At 47.1% G+C, this 22,467-nt stretch overlaps 2 protein-coding genes across 4 annotated transcripts; one reads left to right on the forward strand and one right to left on the reverse strand.

Annotated features, from left to right (window-relative positions):
- The first annotated feature begins 980 nt into the window (after positions 1–980).
- Positions 981–13,643, forward strand: TMEM120B (transmembrane protein 120B). 3 transcript variants are annotated; one of them, XM_063315347.1, is made up of 12 exons: positions 981–1,098; positions 4,343–4,461; positions 5,592–5,705; positions 6,776–6,835; positions 7,272–7,367; positions 8,551–8,640; positions 10,012–10,077; positions 10,464–10,525; positions 10,767–10,859; positions 11,254–11,318; positions 11,896–11,964; positions 12,732–13,643. In XM_063315347.1, exons 1-12 carry the CDS (start codon positions 1,030–1,032, stop codon positions 12,837–12,839), a joined length of 1,011 nt encoding a protein of 336 aa, XP_063171417.1. In that variant the 5' UTR covers positions 981–1,029; the 3' UTR covers positions 12,840–13,643. The 3 variants fall into 3 exon arrangements, with proteins under 3 accessions (XP_063171417.1, XP_063171418.1, XP_063171419.1); XM_063315348.1 differs by lacking the exon at positions 11,896–11,964; XM_063315349.1 differs by lacking the exons at positions 11,254–11,318; positions 11,896–11,964.
- Positions 13,644–14,352: 709 nt separating this feature from the next.
- On the reverse strand, positions 14,353–20,175 carry RHOF (ras homolog family member F, filopodia associated). The gene is made up of 5 exons (XM_063315352.1): positions 20,011–20,175; positions 17,070–17,157; positions 16,566–16,675; positions 15,965–16,099; positions 14,353–15,344 (listed from the first exon to the last, which is right to left on the reverse strand). Exons 1-5 carry the CDS (start codon positions 20,173–20,175, stop codon positions 15,183–15,185), a joined length of 660 nt encoding a protein of 219 aa, XP_063171422.1. The 3' UTR covers positions 14,353–15,182.
- Between the last annotated feature and the right edge of the window lie 2,292 nt (positions 20,176–22,467).

Here is a 22,467-nt window from a genome sequence, read left to right on the forward strand (position 1 = left end):
AGAGGTGCCCATGGCTGATCCGGGTCAGTAATTCAACCGGGGCAACTGAGCTGCAATGCAAAAAGATGGAAATCTTCAGTCCCTGCCAAGCCAGCCATCTGCAGTCCAATGTATGCGCAACGCTGCCATCTGGTGGCTGCCAATAATGACTTTGCTTTCTTTTTTCCTTTTTCCTTTTTCCTTTTTCTCTCTTTATCTTTTTTCTCTTCTTTCTTTTTTCTTTTCTTTAAAGGGCTAGGGCAGTGGTTCTCAACCTATGGTTTGGTGACCCCTGGGGCTCCCCAAGACCCTTTCAGGGGGTCCGTGAAGTCAAATACTTTGAAATGTCTGTTTTAATTTCTAATCCAGTAAAGATATGAAGATATAAACAAGTTATATACACAGCAGACACACTTAATGTGTGTATATACTTCTTTATATCTCTAATCTTTACATCTTTACTGCGGCTGGCTAGGGAATTATGGGAGTTGAGTCCACCCATCTTAAAGTTCCCAAGGTTGAGAAACGCTGACACAGATAGATTTTCTCCGTGAACCCCACAGCTAGCTTCTTCAAGATCAGCCAGGTTCGGCCAGGGCTAGGGGCTTCTATAAAGAAATGAGTACCAAGCGACCCTCTGCACACGCTCAGGAGGGCACCGCCTTGGCACGAGCCCCCCGCCAGCCACTCCCGGCTGGGTCCCCCGGCAGGGGATGCCGAAGGGACGCTCAGAACGGCGAACGAAGGGTTAACTCGGGTGGGTGGGGCGCGAGGCCGCCTTGTGGGCGCGGCCACGGGAAGATCGGGCCTTCGCTTCGGCCAATCGGAGCGGGGGGGGGCGGCGCCGGGGAGGTGCGCTTGCGCGGTCGGGCACTCCCGGGGAGGAAGGGGCGGCCGCGATGAATTAACCTTGCGGCGCGGCGAGGGGGCGTGGCCGGGGGCGTGGCCGGCCCATTCATAGCGCGGCGGGCGGCGGGGGGCAGGAGGTGGGGTACGCCGGCTGCGCACGTGGAGGGGCCGGGTCGTCCTGCGGGGCGCGGGGCCCGCGCTATGGGGCCCCCCTCGCCGAGCTCCCTGGGCGCGTGGAAGGAGCTGGAGGGGGAGTTCCATCAGCTGCAGGTAGGGCGAGAAGCGGGAGCTGCTGCTGCTGCTGCGATGACGACGATGACGATGCTGATGATTTCATCGGGCACTTCTTCGGGGGAGGGGGCCTTTGCAGGCTCCCCGCCCGCCCCTCCCCCCCTCCCGGCCCCCCTCCCCCGCTCCTCCTCGCAGCGGGCCCCCCACCCCTCTCGCTGGCGTGGGAAGGACCTGGCGGGGCCGCCCCAACTCCGCCGAACGTCTTCCTCCCCCAGCTCGGGCGCGCCCCGCCCCTGCGTGATGTGGGCCGGGGCTCCCGAGCGCGGGGTCGGTGGAGGACGGAGAGCAAAGCACCTCCCCCCGCCCCCATGGAGCTGCGGGGCCCTTTGGATCCCGCGCAACCGCTGGAAAGGCTTAGCGCTGCCCGCATCCTCCTTGAAAACAAGCCGGCGTTAGGCCCTCCCAGGGGTCTTCAGGTGACATCCCGCCACCCCCCGTCATCCCTGGCTGGCAGCTGAAGTCCAGACCCATCCGGGTGGGCGCTTTAAGCAAAGCGAGAAGCGGGGAGGAAGGGTGGGCTGAGCTGCCTCAACGGACGGGGCGTTTTTTAGGTCCTTGCAGAGCCTGCGGGGGAGGGGGGCTGAGTCGCCGTCCTGGGACCTGGCCTGATATTCCTGGCCTTGCCGGGCGGGATCAACCTTCTGCAGGCCCTCAGGTGAAGCTGCAGCCAGACGTGGCCTCCTTGGAAGGTGAACAGGGAAAGGGGTCTGGAGAAATTGGGGCTGGAAATGGACCTGGCCCTTGGGCGCGAACCACCAGTTTGCTGATGGGCAATTGCGGAATGCTGGAGGGGGCAAGAAGGGGCCGAGCCCACGAATGAAGAACGCATCTCGGCCAGGCAGGCACCAGTCTGTGGGCTGCTGCTTTCTTCTAAGAAGTGGATTCAGAGCCCCAGAAAAGAGTGTGAAGCTTGCGTGGTGGGCTTTCTCTGGCCAGTTATTTCCAGTGGGCAGCATTGGACCCGCTGCACTCTTTCTTCATCCTTTCCTGAAGGAGCTTTCTTGGAAACCACTGACCTTCAGCCTTGGGCATCTGTGCCAAAGTTGGGCTCTGGCCAAACAGTTTGTGAGGCTCCTGGAATGGGTGGTTGCTAGTAGGCAAAAGGGTGTGCCAACCCCCCCCCCCATTTCCAGACACCTCACAGATTGCAGAAAAATCAGCACAGGTCCCTATTTTGTGCAAGACATAATTTCTTGACTATATAAACCTTAATTTGGGCTGGTAAAGTATGGGTTTCCACTGGCAAGTCTTGTTCGCTTTCTCCCTTGCAACTGGAGGATCTGTGCTGAGTCCATAACCATAATTAGCCCCAAGGAAGCCACAGCTCTGAGCAGACCATCATTCTGGGTCATACGAGCTGTCCCTGCAGCTGGGGATTCATCACCATCCAGCCATTTTAGCTGCTGCCTGAACTCCTGGCTACTGGTGGATCCCAATCGATAGCCGGGGGGCCCTGAGTCACTCACCCTTAAAGAATTCCCCACAATGCCCCAGAACGCTTGATAACGCATTGAAATTTGAAGTGGTGGTTGGATGATGGCATTTCGAACTGCCCTCCTCCCCTGCTTGCTGGGACAGGGATCCACCTGACACTTGTCCTTCACAAGTGACCTCTTTGTGAAAATTCCTGGTGGTGGGGCTGCTGAACCCTTCCCCTTTGATTGACAGAGGCTCCTGCACCAAAGTCCCTAAACTGGCAGTCCCTTTGGAGCACTTCACTTTTTGAGAACTCCTAGCTAAGCCTTGCAAGCAAATGCTTTTTTTTTTTTTAAAGGATGCGGGAACGAAATTGAAGAGTCGATCTACAGTACTTTGATCTGCTTTTCTCTCCCCCCCCAATATCTGTAAGCTTTTCCATTGGAAAGGCAGGGAAAAAAATGCCTGTTTGTAACCGTGTAAGTGGAGAGGATTACGTTAATGGTTTATTCGTTTTTCATTAAGTCACCCCTTTGAAACTCCTTTGGCATCCCCTGGACAGGGAATTGGTGTTGTGAAAGAGAGGGCAGAGATTCACCCAGCGTTCAAGGGTTCTGCTCCAAGGATCACCCTCTTTCTGGGATCCGTGAAATGTCAGTAATGAGTAAATAAGTAGGACTGCGTGCCCTGTTTTTCTGTAGCTGTTCGAAAAAGGCCAGAAAAAAAAAGTTGGTATGTAGGATTCAATCTCTGGAATGGTGTTAGAGCTGGTTGGCCATAGAGATGGGAAGGTTGCTAAGAACATATCAGTTACAACTTTCTGGGTTGTTGTTGTTTTTCATTATTAGCACTTGAGCTCAATTTGGTCTTTCAAAACCTTGTACTGATGTCATCCTTTTTTTTTTGCTCTCCAGTTACTCTTCTAAATTCACCTCCCTGGAAGGACAGGCTAAATTACAGGGCCCTTGGATTCTCAGAAAAATAGTTTGCGTGTTAGTGTAATTAACTTACTCATTAGCAGTTAGCAGCTGCTTGCTCCTTTGCAGAAGGCTGTTTTAGGTGAATTCTGCCTATCTGGTTGGATTGGTGTTTATTCTTTCGTACTGTCTCTAGCAAGGCGGGTCTGAAGTGCCGTGTGAGTCCTGCCTTTGCGGACCAGGGCAGTGAGTCAATCCGGATCTAGCCGCACAAGTGGAGTTGGATCCTGGCTTCTCCCCTGAATGTCAGTGTGGTGCATTCCAGTTTCTTGAAACCTTGTGTGGGATCTCCAACTGCACCACTGGAGTGCACTCTTGACTTGCCTGGCCTTAAACTAGACATTCTTCCAGCCCCAGGCAGACACTTGCTTTTCCTGGGAATCTATTACCGATTTTAATGCCATCCGTTGCTTCTACGTTTGAATGCAGGCCTGTGTTTTGTTTATGCTTACAAGCTGCTCATGGAAAAAGACTGCTGGTGATTTTATGTTGGCCTTTTTCCAAAACTGGGAAGTAAAGATTGAAAATGTGTCCTTGGGTGTTTTCCCCATTGCATCTTTTCGGAATCTGTTTTTAAGACCTCGTGGTGTTTTTGCTTGATACTGTCTTAGGAGTTGTGATGCTGCTCCAAAGGTGGCACAAGCTTCAATAAAATTAGGGAATTGATGTGCCTGGTGATCTTCCCACATAACCAGTCCTAATGTCACACCTTCTCCAACTAATGTGGAAATTGAATCAACCAAAGTCACCTAAACCTGAACGAGCAAACTTGATGTTGTTGTTTCTTGCTGCTGTGAATCTAACGCATCTTTTAAATGCTTTATTTATAGGAAACCCACAAAATTTACAGACACAAACTGGAGGAACTGACAAGCTTGCAGGCAGCTTGCAGCAGTTCTATACAGAAGCAAAAACAGAGACTGAAGGAGTTGCAGTATAACTTTCGGAGGTAACAGATTCTTCCTTTTTGAATAGAAGAGAATCTCTGTGGCTCAGGGTTGAACGGTGGAGTCCTTGGTGCTCTCTGAGCTTGGTGGTTGGCTGGCAGACGTTTCATGGCCTGACTAAGTAACGTCATCCATGCATGAGAGTGCGGGGTTTGCTCCCTGTTCTGTTCAGTCACTTGCCCTGCCCATGTTGATGGGGGTGCAGTTTTCTCCTGGTAGTTCCTTGATCAGAGCATTGTTTTCTGCTTGATTGTTTGTCTGGTGTTAATCCCTGCTTATCTGGGTGCTGGCTGCTGGAGGAGATGTGTTCTAGTCTTTTGGTTTCCTTCTTAGCTTTTTTACTGACTCTGAATAGTGTGTAAATGTGGTTTGTTGATGGCTGATGTGTCTGAGTGCCAAGCTTCCAGGAATTCCCTAGCATTTCTGGATTCGGCTTGGTCTAGAATGCTCAGAGTTTCCCGGTTGAAACTGTGGTTGAGTCTGTCCATGTGTTGTGAGATTAAGCAGTTTTCATTGTGTCTTCTGACTGCTAGCTGGTGTTCACAGATGCGCTAGTTTTCTGCCTGTCTGTCCTCCCCCTTTTCTGTTTACTTAAAAACTTAACAGGTTGTGGACAACTTGTAGAGGGAACAACCCAAGGTGTCCTAGATGGGGAAAGACTTCATCTGCCAGAAGTCCTCAGCTGCTGACATCGATCAGAAGAGATATTAAATACTCAAACCTGGGATAAGGTGGTTCCTAACATCTCTCCCAACAAAAATTCAGGATTACAGGCAGGGAAACCTAAAACCAAGATTTGGGGGGAGCGGGGAAGGAATAGAAATGGTGTCTTCAGAGAATTCTTCACTTCCTTTTCCCCCTTCTTTTACTTTGCTGATGACTGTGTTTCTGCTTCCGTGGGTCATGGGTATGTTCTCATGATCATGAGGGCTAGAACCTTAATCTCACTTTCAAAACTAAAAACCTAGGGCTTGGGAGTCTAGTTTGCAAGCTTTCCTGCTTCATGGCAGCTTGTTCTCTTAATATTGGGCAGGAAGAAATACACAAGGGCAGTTACCATTTTCCACTGGTGCAATTGGCTGTCAGGCTCTCTTTTTAAACACCTGCACTTGTGTTCATCCCCAATGTCCAGATGCCAGCGCGAGGGCAGCTTGGAAACGGAGCTCATCCTGCAAATAAACAACCAGATCAGAGACCACCAGAATGTTTTCTTTGACGTGGAGGCCTACTTGCCGAAGAAGAACGGGTAGGCGTTTCCCTAAGGCTCATCAGGAGCTGCAAGGATGAAGGTTTTGCAGAGGGGTGCTATTAAAAGGGAAACATGTGACCTTGTTTTTCAAACCCTCCCGGTGTGGCTCCCGTGGGGCCTGGTGTCCTTTTAGCACAACGTGAAATGTTCCATCCAGGGAGCTGAAAGCTGCATTTTGGAGAGGCTTTCCGTAACCTCCTTAAGATCCATCTATAAATCCACAGTTGGCAGAGGATGGAGAGGACCAGGAACCGTTTGGAGATGGGAGGGTGTTGGCTGCATTCAGAAGAGCTTCAGTGCAGCGTTTTGTGCTGTTGAATCTCCTCCTTGCTGTTCCTTCCACGTACAGTTTCAATTGCCTCATTGAAACAATGGTATTTGAGGACCGGCTCCATACGTACCTGCCCAGACCATTCTTGGAGGGCAGGAGCCCCCAGCAAGCGAAGCCGAAGGTGGGGCTAAGATGGAGAAGGGTTCTGGGTTGAGGGCCCTGCTTGTAGGACGGCTTCTCCACCAAGGACCGTTTGACTCCCATAGCCAAAATATTATTGTGTTCCCATGTTGTACCTTGATGGGGGCTTTTAGAGATCTGATTGTCTCTTTGTTGTGCTATTTATTAATGCACAGGTTGCTTCCACTCTTCTTCTTAGTAAGTTTAAGCTCTCCAACTCCACCCAGAGTCATGTATTTGAGATGGGCCATATAAATCTAATGAATGAATGAATAAATAAAGGCTTGGTTATTGGGTGGATCGAAGGGCATTATAAATACCGCTGGGTTCCCTCTGGATCTGTTGGCCTACAATTCCCACTGACCTTGGTCTGGAGTAGCCTGCTGGCTGGGGTTGATGGGAATAGTGATCCAAGGTGTCTGAAGGGTTTCAGGTTGAAGGAGAACAACCCGAGAGCTACTTAAAGCACTGCAAAGCAAGAGAAAACCAGCTCTTTGGACTGACAGATATTCTTAGCAATAGAGGGGTAACCTGGGGAGAATAACATGAAAACTGTCCCACTGACAAGTCTGATGGGTTTCTACTGTTGTGACTTTTTTTCCCCCCTCCCTTTCAGTCTGTACTTAAATCTGGTGTTGGGAAACGTGGATGTCACTCTGCTAAGTAACCAGGCCAAGTAAGTAAGTTCTCTGCTATTCTAGGTCATTTCTGTATAGAGGAGAGGGAGGAGAGTGGTGGGCGAGGGGCGGCCTGCAGACAAAGGGAGGGGAATCTTCTCTGATACGGCCCCTCTGGATAAGGGACTACAGCACCTAGTCTCCCCAACCAGAGTGAGCTGGGATGATGGGCACTGCGGGCTGATGCCTATCAAGAAGATTGGCTAGCTTAGAGCCTCTTCCTGTGTTGGTTACATCTTGTCTGTCCAGATGGGCTGCACTGGCCTACAAGTATCAATCCTGGTTTGAGTGAACCAGGAATTGTGGTCTGTCAGAACAAGGCTGCAGTGTGTTCTGGCCACAGAAGGGCAATGTGCGAGCACAGGGCACAGAATGCCAGCTCAGTCTGGCTTTACAATGGCGTGTATCTTTTCAAGCCTGCTCCTCTTGCTCTAGGTTTGCCTACAAAGACGAATATGAAAAATTTAAACTGTACTTGACCATCATCCTGTTGCTTGGAGCAGTCGCCTGCCGGTTTGTTCTCCATTATCGGTAAGATGGCAACTTGGTTAGCTGGCAAATGGTTGTAATTTTTATTTTTTTTTTAACTGTGGCCATGGATTTCGCACCAGCATCTTAGCAAGCTGGAGGACTGCACAGAGTTGTGCCCAGCGATTCTCAGCTCACCACCGCTGGGCACAACTCTGTGCAGTCCTCCAGCTTGCTAAGATGCTGGTGCGAAACCACCAGGGCTCACCACCAGGGCTCAGCTCACCACCAGGGCTCAACACGCAGTTTGTTGAGCGTATGTAATGGTGGAGTTATATGCCCGATTGTGTGGTTCTGGGCCCTCTGAGAAACATTTCCACCTTTGGCCCTGAGCAGAGGCATCCGGGGCCACGTTCTCAAGGGCAAGCTGAGATTGCATGAGATCTGGAGCTCAGCTCCAAGTCTTAAAGCTGAGGACCAAAATGCAGTTGTCCATAGCTTTGCTGGGAAAAAGAGAATCCAATTTCCAGGGGAGATTATCAGGAAGAAGGAGGAATGAGGTTCTAGGATCTAGACTCCCAAGTCCACCTAACCGGGTGGTTGCCACGGTATAAGACCTGCCAGTGTCTTTGCAGCACCATGTTTGTGATGGTAGATTGCTACCCCTGACTTTTTTCTGGAAGAACCCTGCTTATCCTCTCTCTCCTGTAGCTACACAGCCAAAAAGGTGTGGGTGAGACACGTAAGACTTTCCCTGCCAGGGCTGGCCTGCGTTTCTCAGCTGATTGGATTTATCTAGCGTTAACGGGAGCTCCTTGTAGGATTTGCCCAGACCTGTCTCCTTAAACAGGATCAGAAGGATTTAACGCTGCATTTGCAAACTTCCGCCCAATAGAACCTCTCAGTCACGGAAACAGGTTTTCTTACTTTCGGCCATTCTGTTCCGAATCTTAATGGTAGGGGAGCAGGATGGACTTAAAAAGCACAGTAGAACAGTGTTTACTCAATTAGACCCTCTGGTTACCCGGTGATTTACCCTCTTTAATTATTTTGAATTGATAGTTGTTAATACTGGGGTTGGGATGTAGAAAATGAGGGGGGTTTAGTACCTGCCCTGAAGCAAGATTTTTTTTATTCATAGTTTTATTTTAAAAAATTATGTACCTACACAAACCTATATAAACATTGTTCTGTGTATTTTCCTTCTGTTTTGAGTGGGGGGAATAATCCCCAGTTTTTCCTGCAGGGTCACTGATGAAGTGTTCAACTTCCTCTTGGTTTGGTATTACTGCACGCTGACGATAAGAGAAAGTATCCTCATCAGCAATGGATCAAGGTACTAGTCCTCAAGATGGTCATTGAGTGCTTTGAGGAGATGGGACTTCAGACTAACGTGGTAACTATGTAATATCCTGTCTTGTTCTCTGATCCTGAGTTTAAGGGAATCAGAGATGCATCAAATCACGGGACAAGTGTGCATTTAGAGAATAGGTTCTGCATCAGCCTTTCCCAAATTTGGTGCCCTCCAGATAGAGTTCTGCTTCCAGAATTCCTAGCCAGGATTAAAGAGTTAGGAACTAGAGGTGTGTAAGTCAAAAGTGTACAGCCTTGTTTTGAGTCACAATAGCCAGATCTAACAAGGGAGTAAAGCCAGGACTACATTAATATAGATGTAAAATGTAAATTTTACATTACAGGGACGCGGTGGCACTGCGGGTTAAACCGCTGAGCTGTCGATCGGAAGGTCGGCGGTTCGAAACCGCGCGGCGGGGTGAGCTCCCGTTGTTAATCCCAGCTCCTGCTCACCTAGCAGTTCGAAAACATGCAAATGTGAGTAGATCAATAGGTACCGCTTCGGCGGGAAGGTAACGGCGTTCCGAGTCGTCATGCTGGCCACATGACCCGGAAGTGTCTATGACAACGCCGGCTCCAAGGCTTAGAAACGGAGATGAGCACCGCCCCCTAGAGTCGGATTCGACTGGACTTTACGTCAAGGGAAACCTTTACCTTTAAAATGTAAATTAAATCTTGGTAACATGATTATTCCCCATGGAATGAATAATTCTGATTTAAAATTATAATGGAACTTGGAAGAGATTCTGGGAACCACGTGGAAGAGTTAGGGAGTCTCTTATTTATGATAACAGCAGCAAGACTTTTGTATGCACAAAGGTGGCAGGACTTAACAAATTCCCACAGCGGAAGAATGAATGGTGAAATTAATGGAACTGGCAGAGATGGCAAAACTGACTACATTGATTAAAGAAAATAATTTATCTAACTTTGTTTCTGCTTGGAAACCTCTTCTGGACTTTTTTGCTTGGAACTGAAAAAAACACAAAGTTTTGATTTTGGGATTTGACGGTTAGGACTGTATAAGCATATAGAAATAATGTGTACTATCGTTAAAAATAGAGTAATCAGTTTATGTAGTTTTATGTTTTTATCTGTACTGAAGATGGTTGGAAGTTACTCTTTTTTCTAGATTTCTTTTTTCTTATTTCTGCACTTTTAAGTTTGTTCTTTTTTCGCTTCTTTCTTCAATCTTTTTCTATCTTTACATATTTTACTTGTATTTTGAAATTTAATAAAGTTTCTTAAAACAAAAAGAAGGGTTAGGGAGGGTCTGTGCTCTGCTGGAGGCTCAGGTGATGCGTCTCTGTGGTAAAGCATGAAATGGCTTAAAATGTGTCCTCTTTCATCCTAGGATTAAAGGCTGGTGGGTGTCCCATCATTACGTCTCTGCATTCTTATCCGGGGTGATGCTAACGTGGTAAGCAGACTCTTCCCTTTTTTATCCTTTGAATGTCAGACCAGCCTTAGAGATTCTTTGCACACGAAAAGAGAATCAAGTCAGTTGAATAAACATAAATAAAATAAATTACTTCCTTGCTCTGTTTTCCATGTAGATTTTTCTCACTTCTGGACTCCACTGAATCTCATGTTCCCTTCCATCTGCGATGGTTAGGATGGATAGGCTGAATTACCCGAACCCAGATACCTTTTCTTCGGTTTCTAGTTCCAGATCTTGTTTTCTCTCTTTAAATTTCCTCTCTGCATCTGAATGGCCTCTGATGCAATAGGATATGACAGCCGCATCTGTGCAATGCCTGTTAAATCATTCCTGTGTTTCCTTTCTTTTCCTTCCTCCTCTCACAGGCCAGATGGTCTCATGTACCAAATGTTCCGCAACCAGTTTTTAGCTTTTTCCATTTTTCAGAGTAAGTAAATATACCTACCACATTAAAACCTGGACTTTTCACAGATTGGGGTCGGGGAGCAGCGTGCATGTTGCATAGCAAACTTGGGTCAGAGGAAAAGCATATTTAATCCGGAAAGTTCTTCTCACATTTACTATGTGGTCGAGTGTGTCCAGGTATAAATAAGGGAAGGCTAATGAATTACAGCCCCAATCCCATTTTTAAAAAGTGGTGCCTCCTTTCTTTTTTCTTCCCCTTCCAGGCTGTGTTCAATTCCTTCAATATTATTATCAAAGCGGGTGCCTTTATCGACTTCGTGCACTCGGGAAAAAAAACCACTTAGATCTCACAGTGGGTAAGTGGCGTGCCTGTGTTAGGCACTTTTATTTGCTTCAAGGCATTTAACCTACATTCTCCAATATTTGGATCAGGGTTCACCGATTAATGGAACTACGAGCAAGTATTTGCAATCGCTCTGCATCAGCACTGATCCCATCTGTTCTTTCTGACTGGGTAGCGATTTAATTTTGCATACAAAGGGTTTCAAGGGGGATATTTGAAATGGGATCCTCCCACCAGTGATCTGTTTCAATCTTTTTTGAAATAAATTAGTTACTTTTTTTTTTTTTGCTCTTTGGTTGATTGCGTCTCCTGTGCCCGTAAGAAACTGTTTCACCCATAATGAAATCAGATTAAAAATGCTCTGCGCACTGCCTAATATGCCTGTGATTATTTTGATCTCTTGATAGAGGGGTTTCAGTCTTGGATGTGGCGAGGACTGACATTTCTCCTCCCGTTTCTGTTCTTTGGACATGTAAGTTGGATGCCACATTGTTTGCTGATACATTTGTTAGGTATATACAAAAGTCAAAGGAATGGAATGCATTGTTTCTGTCATAACCAATATGAGTGGACCAGTCTGTAGATACCATGAGTATAAAACCTGGCTGTAGTTTTCTTGAGGCTGGATTATAGCTTCATTTAGCCCAATATTTCTAGTTTGATGGGCAGGCAGGGGCCTCTGCAGCATGTGGTAAAAAAACCGAGATGGCGCTGCTCTGCCTGTTTGTAAAGTGTGCTGCACATGAGGTACACATAAAAACAAATGGGGCTTTGATTGCACCATTCCCATTATCTGTTGCCCAAGAACTGGACTTTTTTCCATGCCAAGGCTGTGCGTTGTGGCAGAACTGTAGCGCTTGGTATGAATTCTTCTAGGCTGCTAATCCATATGTGGTCCTTCGCTGGCTTTCAAATTAGTCATCTCGTGATGAATGGAACTTTCCTAAAATTCTTCCCAGCTGCTCTTGGTTACAATTATTGCTCAGATCTCTGCATGTGGAAGGCTGTTCCTAAATCTCCGTTTTTTCCTCTCCTTCCCTCTGCTTAAGTTTTGGCAACTCTACAATGCGATCACCCTTTTTGAACTGTCCAGGCACAAGAAGTGTAAAGAATGGCAAGTAAGTGTTTGGGTTCAAAATAATTTTTGCCCGAGTTGATTGGGGCTTCATGCTGCATGCTGTTGAGAAACCTAGAAACAGAACACAAGGACGGTTGAGAAATAAGGGAACATCATTCATGCTTTCGTGTTTGTGAATGTCTTGAGTTGCTAACAGTTGAAAAGGCCTAATAAAATGAAGGTTTCTGAATGTCCTGGCCTCATTTTTCATCCAAATGAAGACAGACATCTGGCAGACTTGAACATTATGCTGCTTTTCCCATATTCTCATCCAGTTTCCAACATTTCTGAGTGGTATGGCTGAGCCAAAAGCCATGCCCTGTATACTTAGAGGCAACCAGCTTCACTGCTTAAGCAGCTTGGTTGTGTTTTGAGATAACTAATATCCAAGATGCTTGCTTTCCTTATTAAGCTAATATACCATAATTGGATAGAATTTGCTGCTGAGAGAACAAAGAGAAACCCTTTTTTTGTTCCACTGGTGAATAAACAATGACAAACTCCTGTTAGCTATTCGTTTAAGTGATAACTCAAATGCTTTCCCAATCCGATGCCTGCAGATCCGCTGCTGGGAGTTAATGATTCTTGATCCTGGCACAGCAGGAGGACAGTCTGCTCTGACACACTGCCAGTCCAAGCCTTTCACCTGTTGGCTGCCATTGTTCCTCGTGCTTTTCCAGTGTGATGTCATTAGGTGACACGTCTGCGCCCGAAGCGGGTCTCTCTATGTGGGTATGTTCCTATTGTTTTCCTTCCTGTCTTCTCCAGGTTTTGGTGCTTGCTCTCACATTTCTGATCCTCTTCCTCGGCAACTTCCTCACCACTCTGAAAGTTGTGCATACAAAATTCCAGAAGAACAAAACCAAGGAGCTGTGAAGGAGGAGGGCTGAACTTGCGGGCAGTACAACTTAATGTGGGGCAGAGGCCTGGTCCCTTGTGGCCTTCTCTGCAGTTCGGCACGCGTTCCATCCAGTTCTCCGGCTTCTTCACCAGCCCTTTGCTAAGCGAAGCCCTGGAGGAAATGCCGCTCAACACTTTCCTGCTGTGTCTTCCAAAACTGACTGATTTGTCAGTGCTGCTGTCTCCCCCCCAATGAATGACCTGTTTATATATTTATACTGAATGCAAAACCCCAACTCTTGGGGAGGATCCAGCCATAAAGTTGGCCCTCTCTGGGAGGGACATGGATGGGATTTTTTTTTTAAGGAGATAGGATTATTCTGGAATAAAGCAAGCTTTAATTGTATGGCTGTTTGTAGTGCCAGGGTTGGGAACGTATTTGTGCCTGCTTGACGCCATCCAATCCAGATAGCTCAGTCTCTTAGAACCCTGCGTAGCTGCAGTTGCCTGCACAGGCGCCCAGCATCTCTCTGCAGTCAATCGCAGGGGGAGGGTGGGTGAGAAATGTGTGAATTGTGGCTCCGGATGGCCAGGCTGCTTATCTGATACACGCAGTAAGTAGCCTCCAGTCCTCCTCTGTCATTTATTTCAGCAGACTTTAGCAAGGGTGGGAGATGAGGAATTACACGAGCTTCTTGCAGCCCGATGAATAATCTCACAGTTTGCTTCTGGTTTTGTTGACCCCAAAATTGCATGGATGTTTTCCGTATTCAGCCTTCTTTCAAACCTCCTTGTGCCTCGAGAGGGAGAAGATGGCAAATAAAGAACGGCTCTTCCCTCCTCCCTGTGATTCTGTGACATAACTTTTAAGTTGTGGAATGTATTCCTTGCGAGGCATTTTAAGATTAGTCATGAAGAGTTTGGGGAGAGCACGGATTGCCGGGTATTCCTCATCTTCCTGCCACAGATGAAGCTATTTTTCCCTGATAAAAAGAGAGCTCTGGAAATGACAGGTGCAAGTGGAATCCAAGGCTAAAATCTTCTTTGCTTTTATGTCTGCTATCTGTGCCTGGGTAAATTCTGCTGATTAAGATCTGAATTATTTGATATATGATATAAACCGATTTTCTTCCTGCATAAATTAACTGATCCAATAAGCTTATGATTTAGAAATGACAACCTGTTCTATCCTCTTATTTATTACTCCTGTTGTATTTTAATGAAACGCTTCCCTCCCTCCCCCACCATTACTCCAAATATTTGATTGTCCCCTCCATGATTATTTTTAATTTTTATTTTTCTATTAAAATAATAAAAAAAAACATTTTAAAGTACAGTTCAGAGGATTACAAAGAAACAAAGAGAATCGGCATAAAGAGTCCAACTTTCAGCTAGAAATTGTTTAAAGGCACCGCAGCAGATATAAAGGCATATTTTGAGGTAGCTACCCCTCATGAAATAGAAGAAAACAACCTAAAAAATCTTACATAGGCACAAGCGGGGCAAATCGTAAGGTCTTACCAATTGTTTCTTGTGCAGATGGTGCTGGAATCTTCTAACTGAATTGGGGCTCACTATACCTGAGTAACAATTAAATCACAACCATGCTGTACTTTAACTTCTGAACTTTTGGACTGATTCCTGTCTCAAAGCGTTCCTGTGTTATTACAGACCGGTAAGGGTCGGTCACAGCCATTGCATTCATACATCTTACTGAATGAGGGTCCATTTTAACTAAGGTTGGTTGAACAAGCACACTTGGCTAGGATAATGGCAACACTAAACCATAAATCACAGTCTGCAAGCTACAGTGGCAACATACAAATGATGCATTAAACCAGGGTTTCTCAACCTTGGCAACTGGAAGATGTGTGGACTTCAACTCCCAGAATTCTGGGAGTTGAAGTCCACACATCTTCAAGCTGCTACAGCTGAGAAACATTGCATTAAACCGAAGTCAAGCAAACTCTAGCGTATGGTTTAGTGTGTTACGCAGCTCCAACTCACACCTTGAGAAGTTTATTGAACAGGAGGCAGCGGAGGAGTCATTCCACGTGCGAACTGCAATTAAGTATTACTGCGATGATGTAAGAGAGGGTTTTTTAAACTCTTGTTTAAAATGGCAAGCAGTGAAGTGATCTTTTCTTCCACAAGTAAAAAGAGGAGATCTGGAAATGGAAGGGCTGCTTCATAGTGAAACGTTTGACCGTTGGATGAAAAGGTTCACTAAAAGCAGAAAGTAAAGTAAAACAATTTCCTCCTCCCGTTAAATCCAAATTAAAAGTCCCTTTTAAAGTCTGAAATAAAACCTAGAAAGGCCTCCTTGCGTATTGCCGAAGGATGAAGAGCTACTGTTCTCTTCTGGCCGGTTTCATGCCGTCATAAGAGGACGCAGGGCCTTGACTTCTGCCGTTTGGCCTTCTTGATGGCATCCAAAGCTACGCTAGCAGCTTCGCTAAAAATGGGCTCGACGTTTTCGCGAAGCTTGGCTGAGCACTCCAGGTAAACGTTGGCATTGATCTGGCGACAGGCGTCTTCACCCTGCAAGGAAGCATATCCACAGAAGCCTTACGGGATGGAGTCAGCAGCAAGCAACAAGGTAAACTGGAGACGGGTTGGTGGTTTGACTGGATCTTCCATGCTGCTTTGTAGGAGTTGATGGGGGGATGGCTGCTGACTAGGAGATGGGGGTCCCCGGAGGCAGAGCGTGGCTGCTATGCTCTCTGCTGCGCCCCATCCTAAAAATCTGAGCATCATATGAGCAAACCAAAAGGCTCGCGGTAGAGAGCATATGCCCACTCGGATCTCACCGGACAAGATGGGCTAGTGGTTGCTGTTGACTTGCCTAGCCTCTTAAGCCCACGCCAGATCACCTTGTGGCTTGGTACACTCTGCGTGCCCTATCATTAGATACTTTCCCGTGCTGGGCCAGGCAGCAAACCCTTGTCTTCATCTTAAGCCATCAATCAAATCACTCTGCTGCTGGGAAATGGTCTTTGCAGGGAATGCAGACAGACTGGGAGGTTTGGTCAGTATGTGGGCTGATGGCTCCTGAATGGAGCAGGTCTTCGACATGCTGTTGCGCAAAAGGGCAGGTCCCCTGAACCCAGTGGGCTATAGCTGAAGAAGGAGAGGCCAACTTCTGCTGTCGCTCTCTTTACCTGCTTGTAAGTGATCGGTTCCTGTTGAGCGGAGCGGAGTCTCCTGAGATGTTCTTTGTCTTTCCGGAGATCCGTTTTGCAACCCACCAAGAGGATGGGGATTCCGCGACAGAAGTGGTTCACTTCATGGACCCACTGTTGGAGAACAGAGCGTTTGAACTTTGCCAGATGAGCTCAGATGGAAGCAGGGTACATAGTGTACTAAGTTATGGTTTGCTAGAGCCGTGGCTTGTTAAAGCTAGAAGCCACCTCCTTTGTCCATGGCTTCTGGTTTCTCCTCCCCTGTCCTGAAGGCTTAGACCCACGCTGATGGTGCAGCTTTGGAAATACCAGAATTACCTATGCTAAACTATAGTTTCTTCAATGAGCTGCAGCTGGCTAGATTTACAGTTTATGCAAAACCATAAAGCATGTCTTACCAGCTGCAGTGACTCAGCACGCTGAGCCATAACCAAACTGGTTGGGTGATGGATCCAGATGACATGCGCACTAAGTACCTGCAAAGGGCTTCTAACTAGCCACCTCACAAAGGGGTTGTTGGGGGGCAGTTTAGAGAATAAAACCATGATCCTTTCACTTTTTAGTTCTAAAGACCTCTTACCTTAATTAATACATTATCAAAGCTAACAGGGTTCATGACATCGTAGCAAATCAAAGCCACGTGGGTGTTTTGGTAGGAGAGTGGCCGTAGGCGGTCGTAATCCTCTTGTCCTGAAACGGGGAAAATACCAAATGGGTTTGGGTACTTTTGTACGTAAGTGCGTGTCTCTGGCCAACTTCTTTCCTGTTCTCAGTTTCTCTTTGTTAATAATGTGGGGGGGGGGGGGACGGACTCAAAAGCCACGGTGCTGTCAATATGCCAGGCACGATTATGTTCCGATTATGTTCCTAACTTGCACCGTGTAGGTTCCCTAAACTTTCAGAGGAACACCTAGCTTGGCTACTTCTGATTTTCTCCTTAAACTGCAAAACTCTTGGCTTGTGCCGTGATCAGTCTGCCTAAAGGGGTCACGCATGAAAATTACCCAAACAGGTGATCTAGAAATAGGAGCAGTAATAGAGCTAATACGTTTTTAAAAAATGGAATCAACAGGATTATCCTTACCTGCAGTATCATACAAATGTAAGATGATTTCTTTCTTCCGCACTGTGACATCGGTTGTGTATTTCTCAAAGACCGAAGGGGCGTATTGCTGCCAGGAAATGGAAAACAGCGTTATTAGTGTTCGCTGTGAAGTTTCACAGCCTCTCCCAGAGTGTTTTACAACTTTATATTTCCCTTCTGCAAAAATAGCCACAAAAATCTCCAAATGTTTAAGTGGCAGCGACCACATTTCCAGAGATGATGTAGTTGTTGTTTTTTTTGTTTTTTTTTAAGTTCTTCAACTGTTTTAGGGCCCTTTTAGGGCCCTTGATACTGCAGGTAAGGATAATCCTGTTGATTCCATTTTTTTAAAAAAACGTATTAGCTCTATTACTACTAAGGTAGCAGGTTGAGCATTGACTGTGGATGGATTGTTCCTTTGCCTCGCATCCTGAGGAGAAGCAGTGGGCAGAGTAACAGATACTCAAAAAACCCAAATGCATGAAGCACCTATTGTGTTGGACTACAACTAAGATCTGGATACCTCCTCAATGTGTACAGATTGCGCTTTTTTCCCACACCTTACATGTTTCTTTCCCTTGTTTTGAGTTTTAGCTGCAGCCTAGAATGTGGCACACCACAGGCCTCCGGATATTCTGTCTGAATTCTGCCTCTTGGTCTGTGGTCCACATTGTGTGTGGAGTTGTGCAATTGTCCAAGCATTGGTACTGGAAATACAGGCAGATTTCTGCAAGAACAGGATTCAGCTGTGGACTTGGGTGGGTGCAGACTTCAGTCCCATTCATTAAAGTCATTAAATCCCATTCATACCTATGCAGAAGTAGTCCAACTGAACTCAGTGGAACTAAAGATGGGTAACTGGGGATGCGTATATCCAAACCAGATTTTGCAGCAGTGCCATATTGATTGCAGAAGCATTTATTCATTTATTCATGGAGGTGGCAAATTGTCCTCAGCCTAGGGCGGTGCGGAGGATTTTATGACATCTGAGGACAGACACAATGCCCAGATGTGCAATCTCCCAACTTCGAAATCTGCAATAGCTAATGCTATGTAACGGGAAATCCGTCACTCACGCATCCTGTCGCCGTGTGGTCTAGATACGAGTCGAGATGTTTCCTAAGATGAAACACCAGTGAAAAGACTTTTGCCCCATTTTAATAATTTCTAACGAAGTTTGCATATGCTGTTGGTAGCTCCAAGGCAAGCCTTTTCACTTTATTTAAACCCTTTTCTCAACTCTAAGTCAACAAATGTTGGGGAGGCAAAAATGTACACCTGGTTTGCTGTCTTGGTCTCATGAAGGCATGAGAGCAAACTTCTACGCCACCACACTACACACACCACGCTGGTAAGTCACATCTCCTGGTTGATTTCAACTCTTGGGGACTTCACGGTACACCCCAGGAGTCCCATCTCAGTAGTAATCAGGTTTAATTAATAAGCTCAGACAAAGTCTACTCAGTCTTAATGGAAGCTTGGCTTACTGCATGGACAGGCCACTCACAAACATGAGATCCATTTTTTGTGGAACCTCTCAAATTTGGACTATTTTAGTTAAAGGAGAAGAATGACTTAAAATCTAACCATTTTTAATATATGTCTTTGTGGAGGAAGGAACGGGGTGGGTGGGTGTTGGAAGTCTGTGAAATTAGCCCTTAGCTATTTGTCTTAGTTGTTCTACCTTGGATATGTGATTGAAGAAAGGTATGATTGAATGTGTCTTCCCCTCCAAACTCTCAAAGGGAATCGGAAACAAGATGGCGAGTTGTGTTGCACACTATAGGATGTCTTGAGTCCATACACTTTATGGAAAGAGCATCCAGCCCAGGTTATAGATTTGTGATCAATTCCACTCCAGTTTCTGTGCATCTGGATCGGACCCTTTTATTATGATTTTTAGGGGTTCAGAAGTTTGAGCCAACTGGAAGGGCTTGGGATGCAGAGCCCTCTTTGCAGCTGTATGACACCCCATCCAATCATCAATTCCGTGGACTGGACAAAAAGTTTCTGGGTTATCAGAGAGAACTGTCCTTCTCCGTTCTCCAAAGGACTGGGGAGAAGGATGTCTGTGAGAGCAATCTATAAAGCGCCCTGTGGTTATTACGCAGAACTCACCTAATACCTACCTCTCGAGAAAAAACAGGTACCTTCTACATGTAACTCAAGGTGTGGCTAATTTAATTCCTGTGTTAAGGTCTCCCGATCTTTCCCTCTTAAGTATTCCTTATACGGTTCTAGTTTTAAATGCCTTTGAGCATTTCTTGAAAAGATAAAATAGGTTAATGCAACTGACGCCAATCTTGCATCCGCTTCTAACGGGGGACGTAAGATGGAACCCCCCAAAAGTGAGAATAAAGATGACTTATTTTTAGAAAAAAAAATTCAGATGTTTCATTTCCTGGCTTTCAAGATTCATCCTGATGTGGAGTAAAGAGAACGTTCCCCTCCACCACTTTCCAATACATTTAGCCAGTTGGCCATCCGGGCGCTTGGGACGGACACAGGCAGTAACTCAACCATGCCCCATCATCCCCAGCTGAGTTAGTCCTGCACATCTGGATCTGGAGGTGCGAGAACCTTTTCCTGACACAGCGGGGGAAGGCTACAGCTGGCACCTTCGCCCAGCTGTAGCCCTCCAGAGGTGCCAGGATGAGGATGCCCGCTGTTGTGGGGGATTCTGGGAGCTGCGCATGGGGGGGGAGCCCTGCCTCAGGGCTATGCGAGCAACCCCACTCCCAATAAGGGGAGGTGCTGCCCCTTCTCCCTCTGAGGGGGGTTCCAGAAGCCTCCACAGGGGCTGCTGAAGGAAGTTTCCAGACCTTCTGGAAGCTTCCCGCGCGGAGGATCGGGAACTGGAAGCTTCCCGCGCGGCGCAAGCTGGGGAGGGGGCCGAGCGAGCCCTGATTGGCTGAGGAGGGCAATAAAAGCCGGCGCTCACCTCGGGAAAGGCGCCCTTCGCGTGGACGAGCAGCAACGACGTCTTCCCGCAGCCGCCGTCGCCCACCACCACCGCCTTCAGCTCCGTCCTGGCCCCCTTCCCCGTCGCGGCGGGGCGCTTGTCGCCTTCCCGGCCGCCGGGCCCTGCGCCGTTCCTGTCGGCCATGGAGAGCCGCCTCGAAAGGCCCGCTCCTCGGGGGAAGGAAGGCGAGCGAAAGGCGGCGGAGGATGCCTCGCTTCCCTCCTCCCCGCTGCGGCTTAGGAAACTGCCGCCGCCGCCGCCGCCGCCAGTTTCTCTGTGAAGCGACGCGGCCGCTGCGGGGGAGGGCGGAAGCCGTGCTGACCCCGCCGCCTCGACCTGGCCCTTTCCTGCCCCCGGGGGCGGGGGCCTAAGGGGTTTCCTCCCCGCTCGGGCGCTTCGGCCCCCCGAACACCCGCGCCCGGGTTACGTGTTGGCCCAGGTTGTCAGGATGGGCCAGGTTTTGGTGGGCTTCCTTAACCTGGCAGCCTCCGAGTTCCATCGTTCCCAGCGCGCGCGGCTTCCAAACAGAAGAGAATTAGGCTAGGGAAGCTTCCTCCAACCTGGCGCTCCCCCACCCACCACGGTATTGCACTTCTCCATCCTGCCCAAGCTGGCAGGGACAGATGGGAGTTGTAATCCTGGCTTGGGGAAGGCAGGCAGCGCTACCCACAGGCTGAGTAGGTCACTAATGCTGAATAATACGTCGAGCACTGTCGGTGTGCCTGCGTGGTTTTCCGAGCTGAAATCCACGTTGCCCTGGCGGTTCCCGGCTGGGTTGAAGGCAATTCTGGACAAAGCGCCTCGGAAGCCCCCAGTGGAACGAATTAAGGCTGCTAGGATGGACGGCTGAGATCTCGCTGGTGCCGTAGTTTTGTTTCGTCTTCTGGGGTACTGTGTTCTGACCAGGAAGAGGCTGCTTGCTCTTTTCCAGCAAGAAGAAATGCAAAATAAACGATGGTCTAGTACCTGGAGTCTGGTGCAGGCATCGCATGAATGCGAATCATGTACTTTTATTCCTCCTCCAGTCAGCTTAAGTCTCTCTCGCACACATGCAGGAGGGAGGAAATAGCTAAAAATCTTTGGTCTGCCATTCGAAGTCTCAGCTTTGAGTCAGGAAATAAACACCTGCCACAAACGGAATTGCAATGCAGAAGCTGTAACAACTTTCCATGAATACTGTCTATTTTTTCTGTCGTGTATTTGTGCTTACAATATTTTAATGCAGATTTTACTTTTTAAGCACATGTTTAGTGAGTTGGCTCGGCAAATAAATTGGGAGCTTGTCACACCCTCAAACTTAGTTTTTTAAACATTTTTTTAAAGATCTCAACAGGTGGCAGCACCTGCCTGACAACGTCTGTGGACTCCGGCTTGGCTGTCCATGAGGTCACCATTAACGGAAGGCAGCTATTTTTTTCTGTAGCTACTTAGCGTTGCCACTAGATGGCCCCCTAGACCTAAAAGACCCCCACTTTACAATGGAAGCTTGCTGTGACAGTAAGCGGAAGGGGAAATCGCTGCTAGTCCAAAAAGCAAAAGGCTTGTGGCCAAGGAACGTGTCAGGTGACCTGAAAGCGCAAGCAAGCAATGTCTTCTCTTCCACGGGGCTCTGGACCTGTGTTCTCTGAATGAGCCTCGCAGGAAAATCACTTCTGAAAACTGGGTAATTTTAAAACCAACTTGAAATATTTATGCAAAAACAATTTGGCTCATGTACGCGATATATGTGTGTGTGTGTGTGTGTGTATAAAAATGGATCACGTTCATGGGAAACAAAAGGCAGAACTAGCTTCTGACTTGAGACTTAGCATTCTTGATTAAATACTTGTAAACTGACTTTTCTTGAAGTATTACAAGTCACAATACTTTAATTCCATTTTTTTTCTTTCAGGAATTTGGGACAATATAGATATTCTCTGCCCTTTTCTTTAGCTGCATAATTACCCTGTGAGCTAAGAATCTAAGCTACCGTCTGGTTCTAAAATGTTGCCTTTGTTTTCTGTTCTCTTTCTGAAACGAAGTTAGGGAGTATTTTTGCATGTTTTTTAAATGGTTAGTACAGTATACATTCTCAGCATCTATTTATGGTTAGACTTCTAATTACAATACCTCTCTGCAGTGAGCATGCCAGTTTTGTGCTCTCCTGGGGGTGGGGTGGAGTCCTGTTCTACTATATGTGTAGTATACAAGTTGTCCACTCCACAATAAACTCAGAAAGGGGAACAAACCACATCTCATGTAAAATGAGAAAATACTTCCTCTTTCAATAGCCTAGCATGAGTTAGCACTGAAACTAATAGAAAAGCTGCCCGCTTTTAACTATGTTTTATATTCCCCTTCAATATAGCATCCTCAAAGCCTGACATATTGGCTGAAGTCAATTTACAGAAACAGTAAGTACAATAAACCTTATTTTTGTATAAATCATTCCAAATG

This window comes from Candoia aspera, chromosome 15 (assembly GCF_035149785.1).
Source record: "Candoia aspera isolate rCanAsp1 chromosome 15, rCanAsp1.hap2, whole genome shotgun sequence".
Classification (NCBI taxonomy): Eukaryota; Metazoa; Chordata; class Lepidosauria; order Squamata; family Boidae; genus Candoia; species Candoia aspera.

Excerpts from the sequence above, each read along its gene's own strand:
- RHOF (XM_063315352.1), bottom strand. The coding sequence starts at position 20,175 with ATGGCCGACAGGAACGGCGCAGGGCCCGGCGGCCGGGAAGGCGACAAG. Across the intron at positions 17,158-20,010 it reads CGAAGGGCGCCTTTCCCGAG|CAATACGCCCCTTCGGTCTT; the intron begins GTGAGCGCCGGC and ends ATTTCCTGGCAG. Across the intron at positions 15,345-15,964 it reads AACCGATCACTTACAAGCAG|GGTGAAGACGCCTGTCGCCA; the intron begins GTAAAGAGAGCG and ends GCTTCCTTGCAG.
- TMEM120B (XM_063315347.1), top strand. The coding sequence starts at position 1,030 with ATGGGGCCCCCCTCGCCGAGCTCCCTGGGCGCGTGGAAGGAGCTGGAG. Across the intron at positions 1,099-4,342 it reads GGGAGTTCCATCAGCTGCAG|GAAACCCACAAAATTTACAG; the intron begins GTAGGGCGAGAA and ends CTTTATTTATAG. Across the intron at positions 6,836-7,271 it reads CTGCTAAGTAACCAGGCCAA|GTTTGCCTACAAAGACGAAT; the intron begins GTAAGTAAGTTC and ends CTCTTGCTCTAG.